At 39.2% G+C, this 16370-nt stretch overlaps 1 protein-coding gene across 5 annotated transcripts in view; it reads left to right on the top strand.

The window, feature by feature from the left end:
- FAM149B1 (family with sequence similarity 149 member B1) overlaps nt 1-16370 on the top strand; it is a 67134-nt gene that overhangs the window by 41379 nt on the left and 9385 nt on the right. For all 5 annotated transcript variants that reach the window (XM_070566062.1, XM_070566071.1, XM_070566057.1 and 2 more), the window contains 2 exons: nt 13068-13192; nt 14832-14938. In XM_070566062.1, the coding sequence (XP_070422163.1) occupies nt 13068-13192; nt 14832-14938 (232 nt within the window). The remainder of the gene's footprint in view (nt 1-13067; nt 13193-14831; nt 14939-16370) is intronic.

The following is a 16370-nucleotide window of genomic DNA, read 5'->3' on the forward strand; positions in this document are numbered from 1 at the left end:
TCGCACGCTCTGCTTTGGCGGCCCAGGGTTTTGCCGGTTTGAATCCTGGGCGTGGACATGGCACCGCCCATCAAGCCACACTGAGGCGGCGTCCCACGTGCCACAACTAGAAGGACCCACAACTAAAAATGCACAGCTATGTACCAGGGGGACTTTGGGGAGAAAAAGGAAAAATAAAATCTTTAAAAAAAAAAACAAGAAAATTTACTGGGGCATAATTCCTTTCTTTTTATAGACCTGTGAAACTAAAGCTTACATACACAGGTATATAAACATCTAACTATATAATCCAGCCATTCCACTCCTAGAGACAAGTTATCTGACCCCAACATACCCAATATACGATAGGGGGCCAGGGAAAGGATAACAGTTACAGACATTACAGTTAAAAAGGAGGGCAAATGGAAGGTCAAAAAGGGTCCATAGTAATTCTGAAATCCAGCTGGGAAAATATTGGGAGTTCCTTCATTAAGTTTCAGGCCTGGAAGTAATCCTCTCAACTCTCTGCTCCACCCTTTGGGCTCTTGGTCTCGCCCTCTAAGTCATCCTTTGTCATGAAAGGTAGCACATGTTTGCAGCTAAGTAGTTTTATCAGGCTGCTTCCTGCCAGTAGAATTTGGGGGGTCTGACAGCCTTCTTTCAATTAAAATCTTTTGCCATCTAGAGAGACTAAGAATTTTCAAAATTAAGTCCTGGTTACTTTATGTTTAATAGTTTTTCCCTCAATTAATCTCTCATCTCTTGTCTTTCTATAAGCAGCAAGAAAAAAATCAGGCCTCACCTTCAAAACTTTGGAAATCTCCTTAGCTACATAACCAAGATCATCACTTAAAAGTTCTGCTTTCCACATGACCACAAGAGACCATTTCAGTAAGCTTTCTGCCACTAAATAACAAGCATCTCTCTTCTTCCACTTTCTAATAGCATGTTCATCGTTTCCTTCTGAGCCCTCCCCTACAGCGTCCTCCAAATCATATCTCCACTATGTCTGTTCAAGGCAATTTATGCCTTCTCTATCATGCTTGTCAAAATTCTTCCAGCCTATGTCACTGAATAATCAAAAATGAAATTAAGAAAATTCATTTATAATAGTCTTTGGGGTGTTCTGAAGCCTAATTCCAACATGTGGGGAGAGAGTTCCCCACACCAACAAGCAATTCTTGGGACACCAGCTTAGTGTCCTGCAATTCAACTCAATTCTGAGACTACCTGAAGATAGCATCAGATTTCACAGATTAAGAGTTCAGTCTTATAAGACTGAAGTCCTCTAAGTCCCCCACCCCTTCAGATACCAGTCACAAGCCCAGGTTATTACCTGTGCTTCTGACACACCAGCTACAGATTGACGGTCCCCATGACTTCCTCCTTGACTTCAGACACCAGTTGCAAGTCCAGGTACCTGTACTTCTGATCAACTGGCTGTAAATTAGAGGTTCCCACAACCCCCTCCTTGGGTTTGATTAATTTGCTACAGTGGGTCACAGAACTCAGAGAAACATATTACTTATAGATTACTATTGTAAAAAGATATAACTCAGGAATAGCCAAATGAAAGAGTTGCGTAGGGTGAGGTATCAAGACAGGGCATGTTACTCTCCCCAGTCTCCACATGTTCACCAACCCAGAAGCTCTCTGAACTCTGTCTTTTTGGGTTTTTATGGAGGCTTCATTACATAGATATGATTGATTAAATCATTGGCCACTGATGATTGAACTCCATCTCCAGCCCTTTCCCCTCCCTGGAGGTCAGCAGGTGGGACTGAAAGTTCCAACCCTCTAACCTTAGGTATTTTCCAAAAATCACCTCATTGACATAATGAAAGATGCCTTTATTACTCTCAACACTTGGGAAATTCCAAGAGTTTTGGGAGCTGTGAACCAGGAACTGTGGACAAAGACCAAACATACAGGCATACCTTGGAGTTATTGCAGGTTCAGTTCTAGACCACTACAATAAAGCAAATATCACAATAAAGCAAGTCACACGAGGTTTTTGATTTCCCAGTGCATATAAAAGTATGTTTATACTAGACTGTAGTCTATTAAGTGTGCAATAGCATTGTCTAAAAAAAAATGTACCTACCTTAATTGAAAAACACCTTATTGCTAAAACATGCTAACCATCATCTGAGCCTATGGCAAGTTGTAATATTTTTGCTGGTGGAGGGTCCTGTAAAAAATGCAGTATCTGTGAAGTGCAATAAAGCAAAGCACAGTAAAATGAGGTATGCCTGTATATAAGAAATATATCTTGATTATCTGAATGACCAAATATATATTTATTATAAATCACAGTATTGCAAATAGCATCAAAAAGAATAAAATACTTAGGAATAAACTTAACCAAGGAAGTGCAAGACTCGTACACTGAAAACTACAAAACGTTATGGAAAGAAATTAGAGAAGACCTAAAGAAATGGAAAGACATCTTGTGTTTATGGATTGGAAGACTTAATAGTGTTAGGATGGCAATACTCCCCAAGTAGATCTACAGGTTGAGTGCATTCCTTATCAAAATTCCAACTGCCTTTTTGCAGAAATGAACAAGCTGATCCTGAAATTCTTATGGAAATGCAAGGTACCCTGAATATATAAAACAATATTGAAAAAGAATGAAGTTGGAGGATTCACTCTTCCTGATTTTAAAACTTAATACAGAGCTATAGTAATCAAAACAGTGTGGAACTGGCATAAGGACAGACATATAGATCAATGAAATAGTATCAAAAGTCCAGAAATAAACCCACATATCTATGGCCAATTGATTTTCAACAAGGATGCCAAGACCATTCAATGAGGGAAGAATAGTCCCTTCAAAAATGATGCTGGAACAACTGGATAACTGCATGGAAAAGAATTAAGTTGGACCCTTACTTCACACCATATACAAAATATCAACTCAAAATGATCAAAGACACACATTTAAGAGCTAAAACTATAAAACTCTTAGAAGAAAACATAGGAGTAAATCTTCATGAGCTTGACTTGGCAGTAGATTCTTAGATATGACACCAAGACGGCAAACAACAAAAGAAAAAGTAGATAACTTGTACTTAATCAAAATAAACAACTTTGCGTATCAAAGGACATTATCAAGAAAGTGAAAAGACAACCTACAAAATGAGAGAAAATATGTGCAAATCATGTGGATAAGAATCTAGTATCCACAATATATAAAGAATTACACTCAACAACAAAAGGACAAACAACCCAATTAAAAAATGAGCAAACAACTTGAATAGACATTTCTCCAAAGAAGATATACAAATGGCTAATAAGCACATTAAAGATGTTCAGCATCGGGGCTGGCCCCGTGGCCGAGTGGTTAAGTTCGTGCGCTCCGCTGCAGGTGGCCCAGTGTTTCATCAGTTCGAATCCTGGGCGTGGACATGGCACTGCTCATCAAACCATGCTGAGGCAGCATCCCACGTGCCACAACTAGAAGGACCCACAATGAAGAATATACAACTATGTACCAGGGGGCTTTGGGGAGAAAAAGGAAAAAATAAAATCTTTAAAAAAAAAAAAGATGTTCACCATAATTATTCATTAGGGAAATGCAAATCAAAACCAAAACCACAATGAGGTACCATTTCATACCCACTAGATGGCTATATTAAAAAAAAAAAAAAAAAGGACAATAACATGTTGGTGAGGATGTGGAGAAATTGGAACCCTCATACATTGCTGGTGAGAATGTGAAGTGGTACAGCCACTGTGGAAACAGTTTGGCTGTTCCTCAAAAAGTTAAACATAAAATTACCATGTGACCTGGCAATTCCACTCAAAGGTCTATAACCAAGAGAACTGAAAACATATATCTACACAAAAGCCTGTGCAGAATGTTCACAGCAGCATTATTCATAACAGTCAAAAAGTGGAACCAACCTAAATGTCCATCAATTGATGAATGGATAAACAAAATTTGATATATCCATGTATTATGGACTGAATGGTGTCCCCCTTGAAATTCATATGTTAAAGCCTTAACTCCCATATGACTGTGTTTGGAGATAGGGAAGTAATTAAGGTTAAATGAGGTCATAGGGTGGGGCACTAATCCTATAGGGTTGGTATCCTTATAAAAAGAGGAAGAGGGGCAGACCCCATGGCCAAGGGGTTAAGTTTACATGCTCTGCTTTGGCAGCCCAGGGTTTCAAGGTTTGGATCCTGGGTGTGGACATGGCACCGCTTGTCAGGCCATGCTGAGGCAGTGTCCCACAGCACAACCAGAGGCACTCACAACTAGAATACATAACTATGTACTTTGGGTCTTTGGGGAGAAGAAGAAAAAGAAGATTGGCAGCAGATGTTAGCTCAGGTGCCAATCTTTTAAAAAAAAGAAAAGAAAAGAGGAAGAGACATCAGAGCTCTCTCTTTCGTGCACACACAGAGAGGAGGTCATGTAAGAACAACAGTGAAAAGGCAGCTGTCTACAAATCAGGAAGAGAGGTCTCACCACAAACCAACCCTGACAGCACCTTGATCTTGGACTTCTAGCCTCCAGAACTGTGAGAAAATAAAGATCTATTGTTTAAGCTATCCAGTCTGGGCTTTTGTCATGGTGGCCTGAGTAACTAATACACCATGCAATGGAATATTATTCATCCATAAAAAGGAATTAAGTAATCATTCATGTTACAACATGGATGAAGTTTGAAAATATTAAATGAAATAAGCCAGACACAAAGGGCTATATATTGTATGATTGTATTATTCCATTCAGATGAAATGTCCAGAACAGGCAGATCCTTAGAAACAGAAAATAGTTTAGTCGTTGCCAGGAGATGAAGGAAGAGAGGAATTGGGAGGTACAGGGTTGCTTTTTGGAGGGAAATTTTCTGAAATTAGATACTGAGGGTGATTGTACAGCACTGTGAATATACTAAAAACCACTTAATTGTACACTGTAAAATGGTTAAAAATGATTAATTTTATCTCATTATTATTATTATTATTATTTTTGGCTGAGGAAGATTCACACCAAGTTAACATCTGTTGCCAATCTTCGTCTTTTTTTTTGAGGAAGATTTGTCCTGAGCTAACATGTGTGCCAGTCTTCCTCTATTTTGTATGTGGGTCATAGCCACAGCATGGCTGCCGACCAGTGGTGTAGGTCCATGCCCAGGAACAGAACCCAAGCCATCAAAGCAGAGCGCACCAAAGTTAACCAGTAAGCCACAGGGCTGGCCCTAAAAACATATTTTTTTTAATCCTTCCAACCTGAAAGATGTCCTCTAACATTTCTTGTATATGGGTCTGTCAGTGATGAATTCTTTCTTTGCAAATATGAAAATTTCTTTATTTTGCTTTCATTTTTGCAAGATAATTTTGCAGGTTATGGAATTTTAGGTAAACAGTTTTTCTCTCATCTTTAAAGATGTTGTTCACTTTCTTTTCACTCCAGTTCTTTCTAACAAGAAACCTGATGTCAATCTTTGTTCTTGTGTACATGTCTTTTTTCTCTGGCTGCTTTTAAGATTTTCTCTTCATCACTGGTTTTGAGCAATTTGATTATGATGTGTTTTTTTATTACTTTTTTAAAATTGAGTTAATGATAGGTTACAATCTTGTGAAATTTCAGTTGTACATTATCGTCTGTCAGTCATGTTGTAGGTGCACCCCTTCACCCTTTGTGCACACCCCCCACCCCACCTTTCCCCTGGTAGCCACTAATCTGTTCTCTTTGTCCACATGTTTAAATTCCTCATATGAGTGGAGTCATACAGAGATTGTCCTTTATCTGGCTTATTTCACTGAGCATAATTCCCTCAAGGTCCATCCATGTTGTTGCAAATGGGACGATTTTGTTCTTTTTTATGGCTGAGTAGTATTCCATTGTCTATATATACCATATCTTCCTTATCCAAACATCTGTTGATGGGCACTTAGGTTGCTTCCACATCTTGGCTATTGTAAATAATGCTGCAATGAACACTGGGGTGCATGGGACTTTTCGAATTGCTGACTTCAAGCTCTTTGGATAGATACCCAGTAGTGGGATAGCTGGGTCATATGGTAGTTCTATTTTTAATTTTTTGAGGAATCTCCATACTGTTTTCCATAATGGCTGCACCAGTTTGCATTCCCACCAGCAGTATATGAGGGTTCCTTTTTCTCCACAACCTCTCCAACATTTGTTACTATTTGTTCTAGTTATTTTTGTCATTCTAATGGGTGTAAGGTGATATCTTAGTATAGTTTTGATTTGCATTTCCCTGATGTACAGCAATGGTGAACATCTTTCCATGTGTCTATTGGCCATCCGTATATCTTCTTTGGAGAAATGTCTGTTCATGTCTCCAGCCCATTTTTTGATCGGGTTGTTTGATTTTTTGTTGTTGAGTTGTGTGAGTTCTTTATATACTATGGATACTAAGCTTTTGTCAGATGTATGACGTGCAAATATTTTTTCCCAGTTAGTGTGTTGTTTTTTTGTTTCAATCCTGTTTTCCTTTGCCTTGAAGAAGCTCTTTAGTCTGATGAAGTCCCATTTGTTTATTGTTTCCCTTCTCTGAGAAGACATGGTGTCCAAAAAGATCCTTTTAATACTGATGTCAAAGAGTGTACTGCAGGGGCCAGCCCCGTGGCCCAGTGGTTAAGTTCGTGCATGCCTCTGCGGTGGCCCAGGGTTCAGATCCTGGGCGCAAACATGGCACCACTCATCAGGCCACGTTGAGGTGGCATCCCATATGCCACAACTAGAAGGACCTGCAACTAAGACATACAACTATGTACCAGGGGGGAGTTGGGAAATGAAGCAGGAAAAAAAAAAAAAAAAAGATTGGCCACAGTTGTTAGCTTAGGTGCCAATCTTTAAAAAAAAAAAAAAAAGAGTGTACTGCCTACATTTTCTTTTAGAAGCCTTATGATTTCAGGTCTCAGCTTTAGGTCTTTGATCCACATTGACTTTATTTTAGTGAATGGTGAAAAAGAATGGTCAATTTTCATTCTTTTACATGTGGCTTTCCAGTTTTCCCAGCACCATTTATTGAAAAGATTTTCTTTTCTCCATTGTATGCCCTCAGCTCCTTTGTCGAAGATTAGCTGTCCACAGATGTGTGGTTTTATTTCTGGGCTTTCAATTCTGTTCCATTGATCTGTGCACCTGTTTTTGTACCAGTACCATGCTGTTTTGATTACTGTGGCTTTGTAGTATGTTTTGAAGTCAGGGATTGTGATGCCTCCAGCTGTGTTCTTTTTTCTCAGGATTGCTTTAGCAATTCGGGGTCTTTTATTGCCCCATATGAATTTTAGGATTCTTTATTCTATTTCTGTAAAGAATGTCATTGGGATTCTGATTGGGATAGCGTTGAATCTATAGATTGCTTTAAGTAGAATGGACATTTTAACTATGTTTATTCTTCCAATGCATGTACATGGAATGTCTTTCCATCTCTTTATGTCTTCATCCATTTCTTTCAGAAAAGCCTTGTAATTTTTGTTGTATAGGTCTTCCACTTCCTTAGTTAAATTCACCCGAGGTATTTTCTTCTTTTTGTTGCGATTGTGAATGGTGTTATGTTGAGTTCTTTTTCTGTTAGTTCGTTATTAGAGTATAGAAATGCTACTGATTTATGTAAATTGATTTTATACCCTGCAACTTTGCTGTAGTTGTTGATTACTTCTAAAAGTTTTCCAATGGATTCCTTGGGGTTTTCTGTATATAAGATCATGTCGTCTGCAAACAGTGAGAATTTCACTTCTTCCCTCCCAGTTGGATTCCTTTTATTCCTTCCTCTTGCCTAATTGCTCTGGCCAAAGCCTCCAGTACTATGTTAAATAAGAGTGGTGATAGAAGGCATCCTGGTCTCCTTCCTCTTTTCAGTGGGATGGTGCTCAGTTTTTGCCCATTGAGTATGATGTTGGCTGTGGGTTTGTCATATGTGGCCTTTATTATGTTGAGGTAGTTTCCTTCTATGCCCATTTTGTTCAGAGTTTTTATCATAAATGGCTGTTGGATCTTGTCAAATGCTTTCTCTGCATCTATGAGATGATCATGTGGTTTTTATTCCTCAGTTTGTTGACGTGGTGTATCACGTTGATTGATTTGCGGATGTTGAACCATCCCTGTGTCCCTGGTATGAATCCCACTTGATCATGATGTATGATCCTTTTGATGAATTGCTGAATTCTGGTGGCCAAAATTTTGTTGAGAATTTTTGCATCTGTGTTCATCAGCGATATTGGCCTGTATTTCTCCTTTTTCATGCTGTCCTTGTCAGGCTTTGGTATCAGCGTTGATGTTGGCCTCGTAGAATGTGTTAGGAAGTGTTCCATCCTCCCTAATTTTGGAATAGCTTGCAAAGGATAGGTATTAAATCCTCTCTGAAAGTTTGGTAGAATTCCCCAGGAAAGCCATCTCGTCCTGGGGTTTTATTCTTTGGGATGCTTTTGATTGCTCTTTCGTTCTCTTTCCTTGTGATTGGTCTGTTCAAATTGTCTGCTTCTTCTCGAGTGAGCTTTGGGAGATTGTAGGAGTCCAAGAATTTATCCATTTCCTCTAGGTTATCTGTTTTTTTGGCATGTCGTTTTTTTGTAGTATTCTCTTATAATCCGTTGTATTTCTGCGGAGTCTGTTGTTATTTCTCCTCTTTCATTTCTGATTTTGTTTATTTGAGCTTTCTCTCTTTTTTTCTTTGTAAGTCTGGCTAGGGGTTTGTCAGTTTTATTTATCTTCTCAAAGAACCAGCTCTTTGTTTCATTGATCCTTTCTACTGCCTTTTTTGTTTCAATAGCATTTATTTCTGCTCTGATTTTTATTATTTCTCTCCTTCTGCTGACTTTGGGCTTTGTTTGTTCTTCTTTCTCTAATTCAGTTAGGTGTAGTTTAAGATTGCTTATTTGGGATTTTTCTTGTTTGTTAAGATGTGTCTGCATTGCAATGAATTTTCTCTTAATACAGTTTTTTCTGTATTCCATAGGAGTTGCTATGGCATGTTATCATTTTTGTTTGTCTCCAGGTATTTTTTTCTTCTTTAATTTCTTCAATGATCCATTGCTTGTTCAATAGCATATTATTTAGTCTCCACATCCTTGTGCCTTTCTCACCTTTTTTCTTGTAATTAATTTCTAGCGTTACAGCATTATGATCAGAGAAGATGCTTGTTATTATTTCAACTTTTTAAAATTTATAGAGGCTTGCCTTGTTTCCCAGCGTATGGTCTCGCCTTGAGAATGTTCCATATGCACTTGAGAAGAATGTGTATTCTGCTGTTTTTCGATGGAGTGTTCTATATATGTCTATTAAGTCCAACTGTTTTAGCTTTTCGTTTAGATCCACTGTTTCTTTGTTGATTTTCTGTCTGGATGATCTGTCCATTGATGTGAGTGGGGTGTTGAGGTCCCCTACTATTATTGTGTTATTTTTGTTATCTTCTTTTAGGTTTGTTAATAGTTGCTTTATGAACTTTGGTGGTCCTGTGTTGGGTGCATAGATATTTATAAGCATTATTTCTTCTTGATGAAGTGTCCCTCTGATCATTATATATTGGCCCTCTATGTCTCTCTTTACCTGCCTTATCTTGAAGTCTGTTTTGTCTAAGTAGTGCGACACCTGTTTTCTTTTGCTTGCTGTTTGCTTGGAGTATTGTCTTCCACCCCTTCACTCTGATCATATGTTTGTCCTTGGAACTGAGGTGTGTTTCCTGGAAGCAAAAAATTGTTGGATCTTGTTCTTTAATCCATTTTGCCACTCTGTGTCTCTTTATGGGAGAGTTCAATCTGTTTACATCGAGGGTCAGTATTGATGCATGAGAGCTTAATGCTGTCATTCTGTTGCTCGTTTTCCGGTTTTCCTGTGTTTCCTTTGTTTCTTGTCCTGTGTGTTTTAGCCTACCCATTCACTTCTGCAATTTCTTTATGCTGGGTTTCTTAGATTTTTCCTTACTTGTTTTGTGTCTCTCTTCTGTTTTTTAATTTAGTGGCTACCCTGAAGTTTGTATTCAGAATCTCGTGTATAACAGTCCATTTTCTGGTGGTCTCTTACTTCCTTAGCCTAGGCTGTTTCAGTCCCTTTCCCCCTCCCCTCCTAAATTATTATTTTCATCTCTTATTCCAACCTGTGTTGTGAGTTTGTGGTTAGAGTGATAAGATTGTCTTTGCTTTGGTGATTTACTTCCCTTTATCCTAATGCTATAGTTGAATATTTGCTCTCCTATTCCAATTCTATCTGTCTCCCTACTCTGTGTTTTGTGGCCCCTTTCTCCCTTTTTTTCTTTTTTCAGTTATGAGAGCCTTCTTGAGTATTTCTTGTAGTGAAGGTCTTGTGACTACGAATTCCCTTAGCTTTTGTTTGTCTGGAAAAGATTTAATTTCTCCCTCATATCTCAAGGATATTTTTGCTGGATAGAGTTTTCTTTGCTGAAGATTTTTATCCTTTAAAGTTTTGCATATGTCACTACAATCTCTCCTAGCTTATAAGGTTTCTGTAGAGAAACCTGCTGAATGTTTGATAGGCGTTCCTGTGTAGGTTATTTTCTTCTGCCTTGCTGCCCTGAGAATGCTTTCTTTGTCGTTCATTTTTGCCATTTTTACTGCTACATGCCTTGCAGTAGGTCTTTTTACGTTGATAAATCTAGGAGATCTGAAAACTTCCTCCACACACATTTCTCTCTCAATCCCAAGCTTTGGGATGTTCTCTTCTATTATTTTGTTGAGCACGCTTTCTGTTCCATTTTCCTTTTCCATGCCCTCAGGAATACTGATTATTCTTAAGTAGCATTTTCTCATTGAGTCAGCTATTTCTCAGAGATCCTCTTCAGTTTTTTTAATTCTTAGTTCTCTTTCTTCCTCTGTCTGGAGCCATTCTGCCTGTCTATCTTCGATTATGCTAATTTGCTCCTCTATGGTGTCTACACGGTCATTCAGGGAATCCGTATTCTGTCTTATCTGATCCATTGTATTTTTCATCTGTAGTATTTGTGATTGATTCTTCTTTATAGTTTCAATCTCTTTTGTGAAGTAACTCCAGAGATCGTTGACTTGTTTCTCTATATTTCCCTTTATCTCATTGAGCATTTTGATGATAGCTGTTTTGAAGTCATCTTCACTTAGTTTATCTATTTCCAATTCCTTAGGACATACTTGCGTGTTTTTATTGTTTTCCTTTTGGACTGGAGCTCTTATAAATTGCTGGATGGTAGAGGAGCAGTTTTTGTGCATGATGCTATTTTTCGGTAGCAGTTACAGCCTGTCGTCACTAGATGGGGGTCAAGAGCCACGCATTCTGAGCCCTCCACCTTCAGCCACCATGGTGGCAGGCAGCATGGGTTTCCGGAGGAGGGGCACTTTCTCATGCACAGCGACCTCAATTCGGATCAACTCGCTCTCTGGTCTCCTGGGGCCCTGGCTTGCTGGGGTTTCCCCACGTGAAAGCTGTCCCCCATTAGAGGGTTTCCACTGCACGGGCAGTGGGAGTTCTCCATGATCCCTTGATGTGCGGCCCCTCCCCCACTCTTTCCCCCGCCCCTGGCAGCAATCCCAGTCTCTAGGGGAAGGAATGAAGTTCTCTCTTACCCCATTCCAGCTCCTCCAAGGGGGGCTCCAGCCTCTCCGCACTTCGTCATTTGGCTGCTGTGGGTCTCTGACGATTTCTCTTCTTAAGATTTCTTTTTTGGTTGGAAAGCAGTTGCTCTTTTTGGTTGTAATTTGGAGGGGAGAGAGTCCCTGGTGCACTCATGCCGCCATGTTGCTGACGTCACTCTGATTATGATGTGTTCTGATGTAATTTTCTTCAATTTACTTCTGCTTGGAGTTTGTTGAGCTTTTTGGATCTGTCGTTTTATTGTTTGGAAAGTTTTCAGCCATTATTGCTTCAGAGTTTTCTTTTTTTTTCTTTTTTGAGGAAGATTAGCCCTGAGCTAACATCTGCTGGCAATCCTCCTCTTTTTGCTGAGGAAGACTCCCCTGAGCTAACATCCGTGCCCATCTTCCTCTACTTTATATGTGGGATGCCTGCCACAGCGTGGCTTGCCAAGCAGTGCCATGTCTGCACCTGGGATCTCAACCGGCAAATCCCAAGCCCTGAACCAGTGAATCCCAGGCCGCGGAAGCAGAATGTGCACACTTAACTGCTGCACCACCAGGCCAGCCCTCTGCTGAGTTTTTTTATTTTTTTTTAAAGATTTTATTTTTTCCTTTTTCTCCCCAAAGCCCCCTGGTACATAGTTGTATATTCTTCGATGTGGGTCCTTCTAGTTGTGGCATGTGGGACGCTGCCTCAGCGTGGTTTGATGAGCAGTGTCATGTCCGTGCCCAGGATTCGAACCAACGAAACACTGGGCCGCCTGCAGCGGAGTGCGCGAACTTAACCGCTCGGCCACGGGGCCAGCCCCCCTCTGCTGAGTTTTTTAGTTCTTTCGTTTTTTTCTTTTTTGAATCTGCTTGGTCATTTTTGTCTTAGTCTGTACTCATATTTTCAATTGCTTCATTTGTTTTACATTCTGCACCTAATAATTCTAATTTCTCAAGTCTTTGCTGATATGTTGTTTCTGCTTGCTCTTTCTCAAAGTGTCTTGTTTCTTTGTGGATTGTATGATTTTTAAGTGGATTTTAATCTTGCAACTTTATGTATGGGAGTTCTTTGAAGCCTGGATTAATGATCTGAAGGTTTCCCTAGAGCTACACTGTCCGATACACTAGTCAATAGTACATGTGGCTATTTAAATTTTAATTAAAATCAAATAAAATTTAAAATTTTGTTCCTCAATCACACTAGCTAAATTTTAAGTGCTCCATAGCCACAGAGGCCATTATATTGGACAGCACATATGTAGAACATTTCCATCAACTCTGGTTGTTCTGTTGGACACCTTTGCTCTAGAGGTCTTTTGCTTTTCCTGCTGCCAGGTACCGATAGGCATTGTTAGCCTGGGAAACCACTTTAAACTAAATTCCCGGTTTGAGGAGTTTTCTTGAACCATGCAGGTGGTATGAAATTGGGCTGCACAGATGAGTGAAGCCTAGCTTGAGATTATGAATTCTTCTCAGGGGAGAATTTTTTTCACAGTACTGTTGCCATGGGTGTGAAGATACCCATGGATAATAGATTCTGTTCCTTTGCTTAGATGATGAGAGTAATGTTGCAATCACCAGACCAGCTTCAGAAAGCCCCTGTGTGCTGAGTGAACCACAACCTTTGGTCTTACCTCGAGTGCCACAGTCTAAGGTGCTGTCCATCACCTCTAATCCGGTAAGCCCCACAGGGGAATGTATTGGAGAACCTAGGACTGTTCTTGCCAGAGGAAGTTTGCTCAGAGTTATTTGCCTTAATTGTATTATTTATGACTCAATTTTGTTTTCTGTTATGTGTTTATCACAATAATCCCAGTGACTTTGTATTGATAGGTTTAATTTCAGTTTAAAAAATTAATAGCCAATTAAGGTTGATAGGTAATTCTCAGTCAGCTCTTTTGAAAAGGCATCCGTAAGGTGTGCAGGCTAGAATCAACTATGTGGTCAGCCTAAGTCTGTTTTGGGAAGAATGAAGGATACAATGAAAAGAGGTACCAATCTCCAATTTTCTATGGCCTTAATTAACATTCTCTCCTTTGAATTTCTCCTTTTCACTCTTTCCTTTTTTCTCTTATCTCAGTCTACCTGGTTTTTGTTTAATTTTTAATATTTGAATCTGTTGACTTTTTTGCCTTTTGGATGTTTAGTACTCATAACCCAACTGTAAAAGAGAAACCAGATAGGAGAAATCGGTCTCAATTAAGTCTGTGGACAAGCATTAAGATGGCCATTTCTTGCAGAAGGCTGATGAACCTGGTCTCATCCCTGTGTAATGATTTATGTAGTCCTAGTTCCTACATGATAGTTTCCCAGTGTGACTTGTGGCAAAGTAGTGGGGGTGGAGAGGAGAAAAAAGAAAGAAAAGGAGGATTCTAATCCTTGGGCTATGTTCATCAACCCTGATCTACTACCAGATCAAGTGTTTGCTTTATTGGTATACTGGCCAGATACTGTGCAGCTGGATTTACAAAAGGGTTATTTAAAAATAAAATTAATAAGGCCCTTACCTTATCACACTGGAGGATAAATCAGGTGAACTATGTTCCTTTGGTGGTAATAAAATACTTCTACATGTTAACTGGTTTGGCTATGGTTTAGGTAGCCTAAGCCCTGAGTAGTTAACGTAAATGGTTCTGGTTGTTAATGATCAAAGGAAGGAAAAGCATTAATCCAAATATTCTTGAGAGAAAGTAGGAGAAAAATGCATGCTGTGGCAGAGAAGGAAATGACCAGAAAGGACACTTAACTGATGACCTGAGAGAGAAAATAAACAGGCTTCTAAGGTGGTGATGTCAGTCCAAGTAAGATTAAATCCTGCTAACATTAGAACAAATAAAATTTTCTCCTCTAATAAACAATCTTCAGAATTTAGGTTATCATTGAGAGCTGACTGCTCCAGGGGTTAATGAAGGAGAAGGGATTAGTCTGTGCAGAGTGTAGAATTGTGTGATGGTGAAAGAGATTATGTTAGAGTTTCCACTTATTTTTTCTTCCATATTTTGTGTTTTCTTTTCTAATGTAATGTGTATAATAATGATAATAATAAAGACCCTCTCTCTTCTATGAGAGTGGCTAATTGCTTTCATCTGGGTTGATCAGAATTCCCCCACTTGCAGTCATTTAGAAATGAAGAAGAAAGGACTCTGTCATCTTGACAGTGGACTTGGGGCCCTAGCTGGGCCACTGGCCAAGATGTTACAAAAAATTAAGGCATAGGATAAAAATGCATTTAGAAATATTAACTTTTGGCAAAGTTGGGAAACCAAGCAGGTATCTTCAACAACAAATAATGAGTAACATCTTCTTTTGACATGTAGATGAGTCTCTGTCAAGCAGCAAGTGGTCATCAGCCAAATGTGAATGGTCTCTTGGTTCATGGGATGCCTCTACAGCCAAGAAATCTCTCCCTAATGGACAAGCTCCTGTAAGAAGTATAAAATTTTAATAAAGTTTAAATAGATCACTGAGAAATAAAAGGAAAGCAAAGTCAGTCAATCAACGTGCATGTATTGAGTACCTCCTAAGCAACCACAGAGACATCTGGGGAGTAAAAACATCTAAGGGAAATGGTCTCCACCCTCAAGGAGCTGGTAATATAACTGGAAAGAGAAGAGACACATGGGTAAAAAGAGACCTAGGGCATTTTTGTGAATGAGTGCCAAGTGTGTGGTACCAAGTGAGTGCTATGGCAGCCCCAAAGAAGGGAGGCATTTTGGTGGGTAAGTGTAGGTTTTGAACTTGTCCTTGAAAGATGGGAGTTTGGATAAGCAGAAAAGAGCAGCAAGGCTATTCTGGTACGAGGAATGGTTTGGGAAAGATTTGGAGATGGGAAAAATCAAAATATTTAGAAGAGAAAGCAGACCATTTTTGCTATAGTAGGATAGGAAGAGATAGGCCAGGACTTTCATGCTTCTGACCAAAGATCATTGACAGTCTTCTAGAATTAAAATAGACCACGGTGTAATTAGTGGGAAAGAAGATCCTATGAAATTAATGAAGGATGGGACCAGACTGTGAGGGTTTTGAATGCCATGTTTTTGAGATCCATCCATGTCGTTGCATGTGACTTTCTCTTTTATTGCCAAGTAGTATTCTGTTGTAAGAATACATTACAATTTGTTTACCCATTCTTCTGTTAATGAACACTTGGGCTGCTTCCAGGTTGGGGCTGTTATGCATAAAGGCACTATAAATATTCTTGCACAGGTTTTTTTGTGGACTATGGTTTCATTTTTCTTGGTTCAAGATCTACAAGTGAAAGTGTCATAGGATAGGTGAGTGTATGCTTAATTTTATAATAAACTTCCATACAGTTTTTCAAAGTAATTGCACTGTTTTATACTCCCACTAGCAATGTATGAGTTTCACTTGGGGAGCACATATATTTAAATCAGGAATTTGAAAGATTTCACAGCAATAGAACATAGATTGAATCAAGCAGGAAGGACTGAAGGTAAGGAGTCTAATGCAGGAGTTCAAGCATGAGCTGCTAAGGGTCTGTACTCAGGTTGTAGCAAAGGATATAAAAGGAATGAAATATTTTAGGAGATACTGTAAAAGAAATCAAATTCTCTAAACAATACGAGAGTCAAAGTCAACTCTGAGATTTCAAGCTCAAGGGAAGCTTGTTTGGTGGGGAAAGGTGAGTTTGGTTTGGGGTGTTGTTGAGTTTACAATGATGTGCCATCTCGCTGGAAATATGGAAGACGTCAGATCTGGAGATTGATCTAGAAGCCACCTGACTAGAGGTGATAATCGAATCCAGAATTATGAACGAGCAGTCCAGAGGACAAAATAGACAAGAGCATAGAGCAGCTAAGACCTAAACCTTTTGTAATTAGAAAGCAGGGCGTGTA

This window comes from Equus przewalskii, chromosome 1 (genome assembly GCF_037783145.1).
Source record: "Equus przewalskii isolate Varuska chromosome 1, EquPr2, whole genome shotgun sequence".
Classification (NCBI taxonomy): domain Eukaryota; kingdom Metazoa; phylum Chordata; class Mammalia; order Perissodactyla; family Equidae; genus Equus; species Equus przewalskii.